This window comes from Phyllostomus hastatus, unplaced genomic scaffold (assembly GCF_019186645.2).
Source record: "Phyllostomus hastatus isolate PE091 unplaced genomic scaffold, TTU_PhHast_1.1 phas_scaffold_78, whole genome shotgun sequence".
NCBI lineage: Eukaryota > Metazoa > Chordata > Mammalia > Chiroptera > Phyllostomidae > Phyllostomus > Phyllostomus hastatus.
The window spans coordinates 35,102,395-35,119,080 of NW_025334041.1; the positions used below are offsets into that span (position 1 = coordinate 35,102,395).

Here is a 16,686-nt window from a genome sequence, read left to right on the forward strand (position 1 = left end):
GATGTTTCAGATGTGACCGTGTGTCTCAGGAGACAATTTCCGATTAACCAAGAAGAATGGGGCAAGGGGTAAATCAGGACAGAGACTTGACATCATTCCGTCTAGCTCTTAACTTTGGTCAATGTGGGGATACCTGTTAAAGCAAGCAGGGCTTCTTGCCCTGGCTGGTGTAGCTCAGTGCATTAAGTGCGGGCTGTAAACCAAAGCATCGCAGGTTCGATTCCCAGTCAGGGCACATGCCTGGATTGCAGGTCACAGCCCCCAGGAACTGCACATTGATGTTTCTCTCTCTCTCTTTCTCCCTCCCTTCCCTCTCTAAAAATAAATAAAATCTTTTTTTTTTAAAGAGGCTTCTTTCCTAGAGGTGTTTCAGAAATACCCAAGTCTTTAGATATTTCAAAACAACCAACCAAATGATAGTAAAATGCCTGGGAATGCAGTCTACAAAATTGTACTAGTGAGGAAAAAGGTCCATACTTCAGATACCAAATGCCATGGACACCAACTCCGAAGGTTTTCACAAAGAAATGATAATAGGGTCTTATCAAATTCAGAACATATACAAATGTAAGAACAACAAAAAGAACATCCAGACAGTATACTAAATGTAGTCTTTATGGGATAGAGTGCTACAGAAATGGCTCCCACTTAATCAGGTCCTCTCTTGTGCCCACTCACATACCAAGTTATTTACAAACTGACTTGACAAAAGCTGAGACTTCCCCGACCCCTTAAGTCTGGACTGCGCTTGTAACTTGCTTTAACCAACAAAATGCGAAAGATGTGACGTGGTGGGACTTCAGAGCCCAGGTCTCAAGAGGCCCTGCAACTTCTACCTTTCCCCCTTAAACCACTCCCACTGCCAAGTACAAAGGTCCAAGTTAAAATAGAGAACAATCGGGCAGCACATGGAGCGTGAGTCCCAGCCACCATGTTCCTAGGCAGTGGGTGAGGCCCTCTCCGCCTTACCAGCCACGGTCCAGCAGCCTGAGGTGGCAGCAGCACAGACACCCCGGGCAAGACAGAGGCAGAAACTCCAAATGGCACAGTCATGAAAATAATAAATTGGTGGAAGACAGTAAGTTGGGGGTGATGATTTATTACACAACAATATGCAACAGATCAAAAACTATCAAGTCAAACGGGAATAAATCAGCCAAACAAAACAAGAAGCTATATGATTTTAAGAGTTTTATTTTCCAAGGGTAGAAACCACAAAATTGAACAGAGGACAAGAAAGCGTAATCCTGAGAATATGAGTCCACATTTAATCCTTTTAAAGTCATTAATTCTGACATCTAGTTTTAAATATAAGTGCTTTAATTTTATATTCACAAAACTAATTACAATCACATACTAAAATGAATTTTGTTAGGATTTTTTTTATGTGTGTCAGAGGGAGTAAATCTTCCTATGACTCAATTTTTCTGTCCGTCCAAGAGAGACTATTTCTTGTTACACCACCGTTAAAGTGTAGTGGACTTTCCCAACTCAGTGCGTGGGTATCCCTGTGGTGAGTGTGAAAGACATTGATCCAGGGAGATGAGCATCCAGTTGTGTATTCCACACCCTTTGGCAACTAGAAAATGTTAAAGTGCTTGAAAGATAGACTCTACAACAGCGGTTTTCAACCCAGTGTGCCGCAAGAGCTTTTAAAACATGCATTACCTGACTATTTAGTCAGGGGCACTGACCTCTTTTCCCTTAGGCTGTCAAGTAAGAAAATGACAACAGCTAACACAACAATAGCCATCTGGTGTGAATGAATCAAAATTATACCTATTATTTTGTCAGACTGGCAAAAATACATTCTTTTGGTGTGGCGCAGAACTTTAGTAATTCGTTTGTGTGTGCCACAAAATGAAAAAGGTTGCAGATCGCTGTTCTACAATGATGTTCAGGGAGAGAATTTATAATCTATACAGGTACCTATAAAAATATTTGAAAGTTAAAGTTAGACTTGCATTGTTAAAACTTATAGATTTGCATTGTTGAGGATTATCTTAAACTTTGCATAGTTGTATATTCACTGTATCAAAATTTGCATTGCTGCTGCATCAGAGGAACCTAAAAAATGGTATTTCTACTTTTTGTGTCAGAATAAATTTAGAGAGCATGATTCTACTAATTTCTACATTTCCTTCAAGTCAACATTCCTCCCTATTTTACTTCTCCAGCCCACTCCCAGGACCCAGTTTAAATGATTTATTTTGGTAAGCGCTTCAGGAATAACCATCTCTAAAGACAAGCAGAGGTCATCAGCTGCATCATATCACTGAAAGCATGGAAAACCTGCTGAACGAACTTTTCTGCATCCGTCTCCGGACATGACTTCCAGGCTGAACAGGCCACAACAAACCTGTGAAGCACAGATAATAAATGATTAAGTGCTACACAAAAATCACAGCCCAAAAAGGCTCCAAACAATATGACCTTTATTCTGCCTGGGTGTTAATATATAAAGTATGAATTCTTGCTGACATTAAATATAACCTGACACAATGGAAAGTAAAGCCATATTTATACATGATGCTAGGAACACCTAATTTACTACATGACTAGAGACTAAGACAAAAGGGAAGAAAAACTAGCCAGAGCTCAAGAGTACTCTGGAGAAGGTCTTACTGCGTTTGTTTTTTCACGTTCTCACCCCCCCAAAAAGACCTTCCTGAATGTGTTCTAAGTAGAATGAGGTGGAATGTGAATTCTTGCCATGGTTTGCAATGAAACTGGAACTATTTTTAAAGAATACAGCACTTGAGTAAAAAAAAAAATAAAATAGAGAAGAGGAGAAAAAAAAAGCTGTTTCTAGGAAAGCCAGAGAGAAACTCTCTTGGGACCATCTTCCACCAACTCCCTCAAGGTCCCAGGTGGCAAACACAAGGTGCAAGGGCCGAATCAGGCCTTCCACCTTGTTTCATCCGGCGGCAGCTCTCGCTTAACTGTTAAGGAGTAGTTACATTTATACAGTCCTAAAATTACATTCAGCCCTTTGAAGGCAACCACAAGGCTGCTGCAGCTCCCAGTGAAAGTGAGTTTGACACCCCTGCTCTAGGTCCTCCTGATGAGGAAATCCCCCATCCGGCAGGTGGTAAAAGTGGCCCCGGAAGCTAAAGGAAATAGGAAAGAAGCAAAGCCAGGCTTTCTGTGGGCTCAGAGCAGAAATCGGGCTACTGACTCTCTTGGAACTAGCCTTCTCCTTTCCAAACACTCACATTTTTTAATAGCAAAACATGCATTAAGCTCAAGTTAAAACCAAAATGTTGTGTAATGAAGGACAGCCATGCAATTTTCTCATCACTAAAAGAGGAAGTACTGACATGCATTGCACTTCAGAGGAGCAGAGTGCAGTGAAAACATGCTCTGGCCCAGTATATAACGATGAAGCTGATGTCTGAGTGGATTATATTTGCTAAAGAATTCAGGAACCTACAGAAAGTCCTTCCTTGTTTCCACCTAGTGATTTTGTGTAACTTGCCATTTTCCAGCTACACCGCACATAATTCTCAAATACTTAGCAACCCCTAAGTATATTCCTTTGCACAGACTAACATTCCTATTTAAGTTACATTTTTAAAAAATCAGTTATCTTTCTAAATTAAAGAAATAACTATCTTCACAAAAGAATGTATACAGATGCCAGTAACAAAAAAAAAGTTCTTTGTCATCACTAAAACCCTCAAGGTATATTATTCTTTCCTATAAATTGTAGAGAATGTTTATAATGCTTAGAGTTGCCGATGATGTGATGAAATAAGGATGGATATATTTCATTGTTTGTAATAATGAAAAACTGGAAACACTAGGTAGGAGGTTAGATAAATTATGGAAATCCTTAAGACTAGACATTACCCAACCATTAAGATATTTCAAAGCATATTTTTAATGGCATTGGGAATTGCTTGAAATAATATTAAGAATAAAAGACACAAAAATATTTATAATATGATCTAAATTTTCCAATATTTTACAAAATTTTTATAATGAGCATGTAATACTTAAAATAAAATGCTATTTTAAAAATAAACCAATTTTCTTTAAGTTAATCAATTTAAAAAACCCCTTCCAGATAGCGCCCGTGCACTGCACTTGGAAACTATGCTGGTGTATCCACAGTGATGACTCGGATGTACACCTCTAGTCCTGACCTCTGCCGTGAGCCCCACGCTCTCATGTCCAACTGCTTCCGTACCAATATCCTCTTCTGTACAAACATAATGAATTCTTGCATTAGCTGAAATCTCAAAGTCAACATGTACAAAACAAAATTCTTTTAAATCCTCACCCAAGGACATATTTATTGATTTTAGAGAGAGAGGAAAGGAGGGGGGAGAGAGAGAAACATCAATGTACGTGTCCCTACTAGGGATCAAACCTGAAACCTTTTGGCGTACAAGACAACGCTCCAACTAAATGAGCCATCTGATGAGGACAAAACAAAATTTTTTATTCTACCCTCACATGTTCCTAAACCTATTCCTCCCTTAATTTTTTCCACCCCAGGAAATGCCACCATCCGAATCAGCAGTCTGTGAATAAGTGCTCCTGGCTCTACCTCCAAAACGTGTCTCAAATCCCTCCACTCCTCTCCACCTTCTCCATCACAACCACACTGTCCCACCCACCCGTGGGTGCTTCCTGACTTCTCTCATCTCATTCTCTCCCACATCACTGTTTACCCAACCCATATTCCACACAGCAGCGTGTGGTTTTTCATATGTAAATATAACATGTAACACTCATGTTCAAAACTGGTAAAATGCCTTCCATTATTCTTAGGAGAAAATCCAAAGTCCTTACCATGTTACTGGGTCCTACACCAACTGACTGCCCCAACCAAATCTGTATTCTCCAGGAGTATCTTTAAAAAGCTCTCCAGTGATTCCAATGTGCACTCAGGGTTAAGAACACTGCCTACAAGATTTAGCTCTGGCACCTCTCTTCTGCTGCTGCTGCTGCTGCTGCTGCTGCTGCTGGTGCAGCTTCTACCACTTTCCCACTCAATTGCTAATTGATAGCAATACTGCCTGTCTTTCCCTTATAAATGGCCAAGCTTGTCCCTACCCCAGGCCTTGTACACTTACATTCAACAATGTCACATGAAAATATTACTGAGTACACCATATTTGCAAGGCATGTTACAGAGCTGGGGATATAACAGCAAACAAATCTTGTGGGTTTATATTCTAGGGTGGGAGATTATAACATTTATAATGTACACACACATATTGGGTGGTTTTAAGCGTTAAATACAGCAGGTATGTGTAGGGAAGGGGGGAATACTATCAATATTTTACATGGTCAGGGCAGGCCTCTCAGGTGACTGCAAATATCTGTATAAAGTGAGGGAATGATTCTTGCATATTATTACAAGGAAGGAGAGTACTAGGCCGAGGAAATTGTGACTGTAAATAAATGCCTTGAGAAGGGAGCTTATTTGGTGTGTTCGTGGTGCAGGAAGGCCAGTGTGGCTGGAGTAATAGTAGGATAGTTGTAGGATATAGACATAAGGTTGGACAGGTGAGAGCTAGACCATGTAGGGTCTCACAGGAGGATCTGGATTTTGCCATGAGTAAAACGAGAAGCCCTTGGAGGGTTTTGAGTAGAAGAATGATATGACTAGAGTTACATTTTAAAAAGGACCATTGGGGCTGCCGGGCAGAGAATGACCTGGAGGGAAGGGAAGGTGGAAGCAAGAAGACCACAGAGGGACCTGTTGCAATAACCTAAGTGGGAGAAGAAGAGTGGCTCAGCTTGGGTGACAGCACTGGAGATGGAAAGCAGTGACCAGATTCCAGAGAGCTGTTTCCTTGACTATGCACATGATTAAGTCCTTCTCATCCTTAACATCTCAGCTTCCTTATCACTCCTCGAACAATGTCCCCGATCACACTACAGGGTGGGGCAAAAGTAGGTTTACATTGTTTGTATGGAAAATAATACAGTAATTAATACATAATAATACAAGAATAAACTCTTGTGTTTTGTGTACTTGCAACTGTAAACCTACTTTTGCCCCACCCTGTACATATAGCAGTGTTCCATCTCCCTGCCAATTAGTCTTTCTTACATCAACTTGCGATTTCCCAGCATTCATCACTATTTGAAGTTACCCTGCTTATTCACTTGCTTTTGTCCTTCCTTCCCAAGTAGAAAATAAAATCTATATGAAAGGGAATCTTATCTATCTCGTGTCCTTAATACCCTGGCACACTACAAGTTCTTACAAAATATTTTCTGAATGACAATGAAAATTCTGGCCCAGGATCATTAAAAATGTATTTTTCAAAAACTTAGATAATCAAGGTATATCTGGCCAAAACTCTTATCATTGTACGCAATACTGAATCCACTACTTGTCAGGGAATAGGTTAGAATGCTTATTTATTACCTGTATATGGTGATAATTCTAGACTTCTGACACTTTATTCCGATCGTTAAGATCCATATTTAACCTTTATCATTCAACCTTTAATTTGTAGATTAATGTACACAAACTATGAAAACACATAATCCAAGGACTTATAGATCAACAAATTCAAGTGTAACAGACTATCACATTTGACATGGAAGCAGCTGATAACATTTTGAAAAAATAATGCCAACTATAAACTCTTTAAAAAAGGAAAAGTATAAAAACATAGTATAAACTGAAATGTCATACATATTGTCATTCCAAATCTTCACATTCCATCTGAAGTGCCTCCAAGCCTGCTCACTTCTTTGCGTGCTAACTGCAGCCACAGTACTTTTTATAAAGCCGGCCCTGCTTTGAAAGATCCTTGTGAAGAAACTGCCAGACTGCGTGAACAAGAACCTTCAAGCTTTCCTATCAGCTCTAGATTACCTGGTTCTCCATCTCCTTCCCCTACCAGGTTTTAATATTTTCTTTCTTACTTTTTCCATAAACTTAACTCAAACCCCATACAACCCAAATGAAATGCATTGGTAAAACTTATTTTTTAATATAAATTAATTTATCTAGTCTCTTGTCTTGATCTCACTACTACTGCCTATGCCTACATGAACCACCACATATTTACAGGCTGTCAAATTTTTTCTGAACTTACCATAAAATACCCCGGGTAGGACAAATATGTTTATATGTGTACTGATTTTTGAAGATGATGATGATATGATCACTGAGTCAAACTTAAATGGTGTTCCGTACAAAACACCTAAATGACTGATTCAAAAGCAGGACAGAGAAACAATTACACACTAAATGCCTAAGTGGTAAAAATAAGTACCCATTAGCAAGCGACAGATGACAACACAATCGGAATCCCAGTGTAGGAAGACATTCAAACAAAAGCGACAGCTTCCTTAGCCTAGAGCACAGGAAAATAGAAAGCGCAGCCTCACCTGTTGTCTCTGATATTGTAGAAAAAGCCATAGCCATTGTGGACCATGGGCACCACCACTCCCAGGACTCTAAAGTATCCAATCAGACTTGTTGAGAGGACAAAGTTGCCACCTCCTCCACTGTGTGACACAAAGAACGGATGTTACGTGAGGCTTAAAGAAGTTACCGTTGTTTCTGAAGAGCTTTCAACATTCAGGAAAAAAGAAGCTAATCGGTCAGGTTATCAAACACTACATTTCATTACCTTCTGGAGAAGAGCGGGTCTGTGAAGAGCTCTGGAGCAGGGAGACCTTCCTCCTTTGCTATGAGTGACAGGCCTAAAAGATGACGGTCGAATCCTGCAACAGAGTCCCACATCTGAAGTTAGGAAAACTTTTCAACATGAAGGAATTTTTTTAAGTCAGCATAATTACAATATGAGTACCTTTTCCAGTTGAACAATCTTTCATCATTTTATCATGTTTTGCAAAAGCTTGTAACATCTTTTCCTGTTGCTCAAGAAGCTGTGTTAAAAATTAAGAGACACTTCAATAACAAACTGTACAGAAAGCAAACAAATAAAAAACTTGAGTTCAGAGTAATTAGGATTTGGTAATTTAGGAGAGAAAAGGTTTTCTAGGAAGATCTTGAGACACAGGCTTCTGTGTCTTTTGCTCACTTCTTCCACTGCTTTTTCTGTCCCATGTGCCCTGCATCTTGATTACTTCTCTCTTCAAATAGAACAACAGGAACTTGTGGGAGGCAATGAAGTGACATTATCAAGTGTAAAGAAAGAGGCAACTATGATTTCAAACTAAAGAATAGTTATACAAAAATAATGATGCAGTTCTTTAAAATTAAATAAATTAATATACACAATGTCTATCTAAAGTAAAGAAACTAAAATAATGCCAAATTACTTAGTAATGCCAAAATAACAGTGGGTAGGAACTACCAAGTTGTCTAAAGGCTTCCAAAAGATAAGTATAAAACAAAACATATAAAGCTGTTCTGGTTCTAATATATGAAAATGAGAATCTGTGATTTCAAAAATGTTCAATCACATTAAGAAAAGCTTTCTTTTGGACTTCTGGCCAAGATGGAGGCATAGATAGATAAACTGTGCCTCCTTGCAAACCAAAAGAAGGACAACAACAAATTTAACAACAGAAAACAACTAGAACTGACAGAAAACCGAACTGTATGGAAATCCAACAATCAAGGAGTTAGAGAAGAAACATTCATCCAGCCTGGTAGGAGGGGTGAGGATGGGCAGCCAGGGTAGGGAGGATGCAAGACAAGGCGGCAGCTGGTGGACATTTGCATGCAGATAAACCAAGAAGAACAAGTGGCATGCCAGACAGACTGTACAACCTAAGGGGTTGTTTTCCATGGGGAAATAATGCCTCAAAACCTCTGACTGAAAAATCCTATGGGGGTTGCAGTGGCGGGAGAAACTCCCAGCCTCACAGGAGAGTTCCTTAGAGAGACTCACAGGGTCCTAGAATGTACACAAACCCACCCACCCAGGAATCAGCACCAGAAGGGCCCAATTTGCTTGTGGGTAGCAAGGGAAGTGACCAAAAGCTGGCCAAGAGCTGAGTAAGTGGCATTGTTCCCTCTTGGACCCCCTGTGAGGGCCCCCATATATAGCACCACAAACCAGAAGGAAGAAATTCAATCAAAACAGAATGAAGAAATAAGAATTAAAAAAAAAAATGAGGAGAGGCTTAGGAACCTCCAGGACAACTCCAAACATTCCAACAACCAAATCATAGGAGTGACAGAAGGAGAAGAGGAAGAGCAAGAAACTAAAAACTTACTTTGAAAAATAACAAAGGAGAACTTCCCCAATCTGGCCAAGGAAATAGACTTCCAGGAAGCTCAGAGAATCCCAAAGAAGTTGGACCCAAGGAAGCACACACCAAGGCACATCGTAATTACATTACCCAGGATTAAAGATAAGAAGAGAATCTTAAAAGCAGCAAATGAAAAGGAAATAGTTACCAAAGGAGTTCCCACAAGACTATCAGCTACATTCTCAAAAGAGACCTTGCAGGTGAGAAGGGGCTGTAAAGTATTCAAAGTCATGAAAGGCAAGGACCTACATCCAAGATCACTCTATCCAGCAAAGTTATCATTTAGAATGGAAGGGCAAATAAAGTGCTTTCCAAATAAGGTCAAGTTAAAGGAGTTCATCATCACCAAGCCCTTACTATATGAAATGTTAAAGGGACTTATCTAAGGAAAAGAAGATGATCAAAAATATGAAGAATAAAATGACAACAAACTCACAACTATCAACAAGCAAACCTAAAAAAAAAGAAAAACAAAAACAAATTAAGTAAATAACTAGAACAGGAACAGATTCACAGAAATAGAGATCACATGGAGCATTATCAGCAAGGAGTGGGAGGGGGAGAATGGCAGAAAAGGTACAGGGAATAAGAAGCATAAATGGTAAGTACAAAATAGACAGGGGGAGGGTAAGAACAGTATAAAAAATGGAGAAGCCAAAGAACTTGTATGTATGACCCATGGACATGAACTAAGATGGGGGAATGTGGGTGGGAAGGTGCTGCAGGGCAGAGGGGAATAAAGGAGGGGAAATGGATCAACTGTAATATCATAGTCAATAACATATTTTTAAAAATAAAAATAAATAAAAATAAAAATGTACCACCCTTAAACAAAACAAAAAAAAGCTTCCTTTTAAGGTGCCTTACTCTATGGAGCCCATGCCTTTCCCCATCTCCTTCCCTTAGGTATGTTTTTCTTGTCTTTTTCTTTCTCTTGAGCTCCAAGGGACCTTCTTTTGCCTCTGTAATTTCTTCCCTGAGCCCACACAGCTCTCCTGGCCCACTTCTTCTACAGGTTACTTCTCCTACTTCTATGACTTTCTAAGTAAACTTTCTGTTAAAGTTTGGGTCTTGGCTCTGAATTCTTTCTTAGCCAGAACTCAAGTGCTGAGGTTGTTGAACCAAGGTCAGGTCTGACTCCACTGGTCTACCACCTGGTACCCTTTTCACTACAAACAGGGGGTTAACCAGGTACAGATAACAACAGGCTGAAGATCTTTTAAGATAAGGTAGTCAAGGAAAGGCCTCTGAGGAGCTAGTTCTGAATTGTAAAGAGGCCCTTCTTGAAAATGCAAGCAGGGCAAGAAGGGAGGGGTGGAAATTTTGTCTACTCAGCATCTGAATCCTTTTCCTGTGTTTGAGGACATCCTACTCTGTGAGTCTTGGTAGGAGGCAGGCTTCTCCAAAGCACATTCACTCACTTTCCTAGCCTTCTCTGCAGTTAGGATTTGGGCACATGACCTGGGCTTGAACAAACAGGGTAATCTGTTCAAGGCGGTGAGTCAGGAACTGGTGCCACCAAGAAGCCAAGCCGTGAATTTCTTTTGCTATCAGTGAATGGCAGCAATGTGAAAAACAAGAAAAAGAAAAAGGAGGAGGATGGGAGGAGAGGAGAGAGGAAGGAGAGGGAAAGAGGGGGAGGGACAGGGGAGTGGGGAGGAAGGGGAGGAGAAAAAGAAAAGCTTCCTTTTAAAGGCACTTGGAGTGTTTGAATTTTACTGGTGTTATTCCAAAGGTCAATCAATAGTAGTGAAAGGCACAAAGTGTTGACGATGCTTTGCCTAGAGAATGACACTAACGGGCTTCTTCTCAGGGTCCCGTTTCCTATTCTTTCCAAGTACACACTTCACTGGTAAATGAACAAACAAATGTTTCTGAAGACTTCAGGAAAAAATGTCTGAAACTATTTTACTGATGCATGGGAACTGAGATAAAGAAGCTAGATTATTTAAGGGCCAAAGTTCCCTTAAAACAAAATCCGTTCATTTTTTCTTTTCGAATACTCACACGGGCAGACGGGTCCTGCATGGACTGGCACCACCTGACAGCTTCCACTGTGCATGACCGCACGGTCTCTGTGCGGCCATGATAGAAGTATCTTGTCATGGCTGTTTCATAGCAACAACCAGGGCTACAAGAAAAAAATGAAAATAAGAGAATGCATCACAATAAAGAAAATGCTCTAATACTACTATACAAAGGGAGTTTACCCAATAAGGCTCGTTTTGGTCAGAGACTAAGTTCTATAATGTAGACTAGTCAGACTTTCAACAACAAAGATGCTATTTCCAACATTAAAGAACAAGCAACTCTATATGGAATGTTTCAAAGGCTCGGTTGCTGGTGGTGACATACACTGGAGTCTGTGGTAGATGGTCTCTGTGATGTCGGCCCCAGGGATCCTCACCTCTTGCTACTTACGCCCCTCACTCTGAATGTGGGGTGAACTTAAGTGACTTCTAATAAGTTCACATGACAAGTGGTGGGATGTTACTTCTGAAACGAGGTACAAAGAGAGCTCGCTCCTGCTCTCATTACCCTGCTCTGAGGAGAAGCCAGCTGCCATGCTGGGAGCTGCCCTAACAAGGAGGCCCAGGTGACAAGAAACTGAGGAAGCCCCTGGCAACAGCTTAGGAAGAACTAAACCCTACTAATAACCATGCGAGTGAGCGTGGAAGCAGATCTGCTCTGAGCAGTGCCCGCAGAGGAGAACATAGAGCTGGCTGACACCCCAACTACAGCCGTGCTGCAGACTAAGTCGGAGGCCGCCAGCAAAGTTGCAGCTGGGTTCCTGACCCACAGAAAATATGAGAGGAGAAGTGTTTGTTGTTTTAAGCCTCCAAGCTTTGGGGTAATTTGTTATACAGCAATAGATAACACAGAATCCCTGGCCTTTAATGCCTTCATTTAGAATGTGACAACTGCAGAATTAAGTAAAAGTATGATTTAAGAAGCTCCCCAGAGCAATGACCATTTTCCTGGGTTGGAGAATGATATAAAAACTTTAGATAAAAAGCTCTCTTACTTTCCTGGTGGTTAGAGTTTAGAGTTAAAGGGATCAAATGGAGTGAGAGCAAAATATTGGAATGTCGTTCAAAGGGCCCAGAGTTACTGAGTCTCTTCTGTTCTGTGTTTCTGTAAGGCTGTCTCCCTGAGAAGAAAGAGTATCCTTTCAAAATGTGAAGGAGAAAGTATAAATAAAGATTTAAAACACCACTAAAATAACATTCTTTTTTAAAACAGATTACAAATGAAAGCAGTAAGAAGAATGACACAGGATCACTACTCTGCAACCTCTCATGAAATAACGGACCTTGGTAACAATCATCGATGGCTACTAAAACCATTAAGTGAACAACTCAGAGGGAAGTTTTATAACGGATGTTGGCTGACAACTAACTCTCAACCAGAAACAATGAAAGAGAAAAATCAATCACATTGACTATTTGATTTATTGTTATAAAAAAAACTGATTATTTTTGAGTCTCTAGATTTAATTAACAGTTTATAGAAAACATGGGATACAGAGCAATATATTTAACTTTTTTTTTTTTTTTACTTAAAAGGCAAATGCCTAGAACACCAAATTGATGGTGGTGGGCACACGGTGCACAAGACAGAACAGATGACAACAGCACAGTGAAAGAGGGCGGCATGGAGAAGCACAGAAGCAGACTGTGTGTAAACTATTAAAACTGAGCTGGGCGTCACTCACACTGGGTTGTTATAAGTTTAAGATGTTAACCGTAATCTCCAAGGTAATCACCCAGAAAATAGCTGAAGAATACAGAAAAAGAAGGCAGTCAAAATGGTACACTGCAAAAAATCAATTAAATATACAATAAAGGCAGTGATGGAGAAACTGAGAAATAAAAAAACATATAACACCTACAAAAAATATAGCTATATGGCAGAAGCAAATCCCCTTTCAATAATTATTTACAATGTCAATAGACTGACCTCTTTAGTCAAAGACAGAGATTGGCAGAATGGATTAGAATATCTATAGGCTGTCTACAAGAGATTCACTTTAGATAAAAAGATGTTAAGAGGTTAAAAGTAAAAGGATGAAAAGAGGTATTCCATGAAAATAGTAACCAAAGGACTTGGAGTGACTACCTTGTTATCAGAAAAATATATTTTAAGTCAAAAGGTTAAAAGAGGTGAATACTAAAAAATATATTGATATAAGGTTTAATTCATCAAGATATAAATTACAAAAAATACATGCACAAAACAATAGAGCCCTAAAATATACGAAGCAAACATTGACAATTGCTCTACTACAATAGTTGGAGATGTCAATACCCAATACCAACTTTCAATAATGAATAGAACACTCAGAAGATCAATAAGGAAACAGAGGACTCACCAGTACAAATAACTCAATCTAACAGACATATATAGAGCATGGCACTCGGTAACAGCAGAATAAAAATTCTTCTCAAGTGCACATAACAGACTATAAATTAGGCCACATGAGTCTCAATAAGTTTTAAAAGACTGAAAGCATACAAAGTATCTTCTTCAATGACAATGGAATGACTAGAAAATCAATTAAAGAAGGAACACTGGAAAATCACAAATGTGTAGAAATTAAACAACACAGATTTTTAAACCAATTGGTCAGGGAGAAATCACAAGGTAAATTAGAAAATACCTTGAGATGAATGAAAAGGAAAAAAAAACACCAAAATTTATTGAATCAAGTGAAAGTAGTGTTCAGAGGAAAATTTATAGCTGTAAACACTTACGTTAAAAAAAGATCTCAAATCTATAAAATAACTGCACACCTTAAGGAATCAGGAAAAAAAAGAGCAAACTAGATCCTAAGCTAACAAATGCAAGAAACTAACAGAGTGAAGATAAAATACAGATATTGAACAAAATAGAAAGTTAACTAAACCAAAATTGTTTTTTTGAAAAGATCGATAAAATTGACAAACCTTTAGCTACACGACTAAAAAAAAGGAAATAGACTGCAGTTACTAAAATTAGCTATGAAAGAGAGCATTACTACTTACTTTACATTAATACTAGGGATTATAAATCAACATTATGAACAATAGCATACTAAAAAATTGGATAATCTAGATAAAATGAACGTATTCTGAGAAACCCACGAACTACCAAATATGAATCAAGAAAAAAGAGAAATGCGACTGGACCTAGAACAAGTAAGAAGAAGAATCAGTAATTAAAAACCTCCCAATAAAGAAAAGCTGTGGACCGGATTGCTTCATTAATGAATTCTTTTTTTTTTATAGTATATTTCTTTCTTTTTTTTTTTTAAAGACTTTATTTATTTATTTTTAGAGAGGGAAGGGAGGGAGAAAGAGAGAGAGAGAAACATCAATGTGTGGTTGCTGGGGGCCGTGGCCTGCAACCCAGGCATGTACCCTGACTGGGAATTGAACCTGTGACACTTCGGTTCGCAGCATGCACTCAATCCACTGAGCTACACCAGCCAGGGCTCATTAATGAATTCTAACACTTAAAAAATGGACATTAATTCTTCTCAAACTCTTCAACTCTCCAGCCCCCACCCACAAAAAACAACAACAACAAAAACACAAAAAACAACTGAAGAGGAAGGAACACTTCCTAACTCATAACAAGGCCAGCATTACTCTGATACGAAAACCAGCCAAAGACACTACAAGAAAGGACATTATAAACCAATATCTCTTATAAATATAGATTTGAAAATCCTCTACATTACTAGCAAATTCGATTCAGCAGCATATTAAAAAGATGATACAACATCGCCAAGTGAGGTGTATCCCAGGAATTCAAGAGTGGTTCAACAAATGAAAATCAATGTAATATGCCACATTAATAGAATGGGAAAAAAGATCTATGTGATAATCTCAACTGATATCGGAAAAGCATTTGACAATATCCAACAGTGTTCCATAATGAAAACACTCAATGAAATACAAAGAGAAGGGTACTTCCACAACATGACATAGGGCCCATATGAAAGCCCACAGCCAACCTCACTGTAAATGGTGAAAGACTGAAAACGTTCTACCCAAGATGAACAGGAAAGGATGCCCGTTTTTGCCACTTCTAGTCAACATGGAACTGGCTACTCTAGCCAGAAGGAAAAAAAAGACCATCCAAATTGGAAAGGAAAACTATCTCTATTCACAGATACCTACTCTTATATTTAGAAAACCCTAAAGAGTCCACACACACACACACACACACACACACACACACACACCCCTGTTAGAAACAATAAACAAATTTGGCAAAGTTTCAAGATACAAAACCGACACAAAAATCAAGTTACATTTTTATGCATTAGTAATGAGTGATTTGAAAAGAAAATTTAAAAAATAATTCAATTTACAATAGCATCAAAAAGAATGAAATATTCAGGATTAAATTTAACCACAGAGGTGAACAGACTTGTTCAGTGAGAAGTATAAAACATTGCTGAATTTTAAAAAAACAAAAATAAATGGAAAGGGACCCCATGTTCATGGACTGGAAGACTTGACATTGTTAAGATAACGATACTACCCAAAACAGTGCCAGATTCAATGTAATCTCTATCAAAATGCTGGTGACATTTTTGCAAAAATAGAAAAACCCATCCTAAAATTCTTACGGAATTTCAAGGGACCCAGAAGAGTCAAAACAATCTTGAAGACAAGAACAAAGGTGAAGGACTCATACTTCCAGGTTTCAAAACTTAGATCTAACTGAAATAAGCCAGACACAAGAGAATGCATTTTATGTAATTCCACTTACAGGAAATATCTAGAACAGGCAAATTCAGAGACAAAAAGCAGATTAGAGGTTGGCAGGGTGTGGGGCCCAAAGGGGAGCAGAAAGTTGTTGCCTAACGGGTGCAGATTCTGTTTGGGGCGATGAAATTTTAGAAATTTATAGTGGTGATGGTGGCACAACACTGTGAATGTAGTTAATGCTGCTGGATTATACACTTAAAAATGGTTAAAATGGCAAGCTGTATTTTATACATATTTTACCATAATAAAAAAGGTCTGCCTAAGGCAAAAACAGTAACAGTACATTGTGTGGTTTATAACATATGTAGAAGTATAACGTGCGTGACAACAGCACAAAGAATGGGAGGAATGAAATAGAAGCATTTTGTTTTAAGGTTCTCTTACATTATACATGAAGTGGGAAATACTTGGTTGGCCAAAAATTCATTTAGCCTTTTTCTCCATAAGGGCTCTAGTAGTGCCTAGTTGTCTTTAACTTCATTGGAAACAATTTTGTTATATTGTATTGTGACAGCTGTCATATCAGCATGCATAAAGAGCAACATCAAAACTGGTGAATTTTTGTGCAGCCACTTTAATACTGAAGATGGAAGAAGATAAGCAACATTTTTGGCATATTATGCTTTATTACTTCAAGAAAGGTAAAAACACAACTGAAACGCAAAAAAAGATTTGTGCTGTGTAGGGAGAAGGTGCTGTGACTGATCAAATGTGTCAAAAG

The 16,686-nt window shown here is 38.8% G+C and overlaps 1 protein-coding gene across 2 annotated transcripts in view; it reads right to left on the bottom strand.

Annotated features, from left to right (window-relative positions):
- Positions 1 to 1,176: 1,176 nt before the first annotated feature.
- Positions 1,177 to 16,686, bottom strand: part of CROT (carnitine O-octanoyltransferase) — a 42,795-nt gene continuing 27,285 nt past the window's right edge. For both annotated transcript variants that reach the window (XM_045828513.1, XM_045828514.1), the window contains exons 14-18: positions 11,212 to 11,335; positions 7,791 to 7,869; positions 7,611 to 7,704; positions 7,366 to 7,485; positions 1,177 to 2,359 (exon numbers count right to left, since the gene is read on the bottom strand). In XM_045828513.1, coding sequence (XP_045684469.1) covers positions 2,239 to 2,359; positions 7,366 to 7,485; positions 7,611 to 7,704; positions 7,791 to 7,869; positions 11,212 to 11,335 — 538 coding nt within the window. In that variant the 3' untranslated portion in view covers positions 1,177 to 2,238. The remainder of the gene's footprint in view (positions 2,360 to 7,365; positions 7,486 to 7,610; positions 7,705 to 7,790; positions 7,870 to 11,211; positions 11,336 to 16,686) is intronic.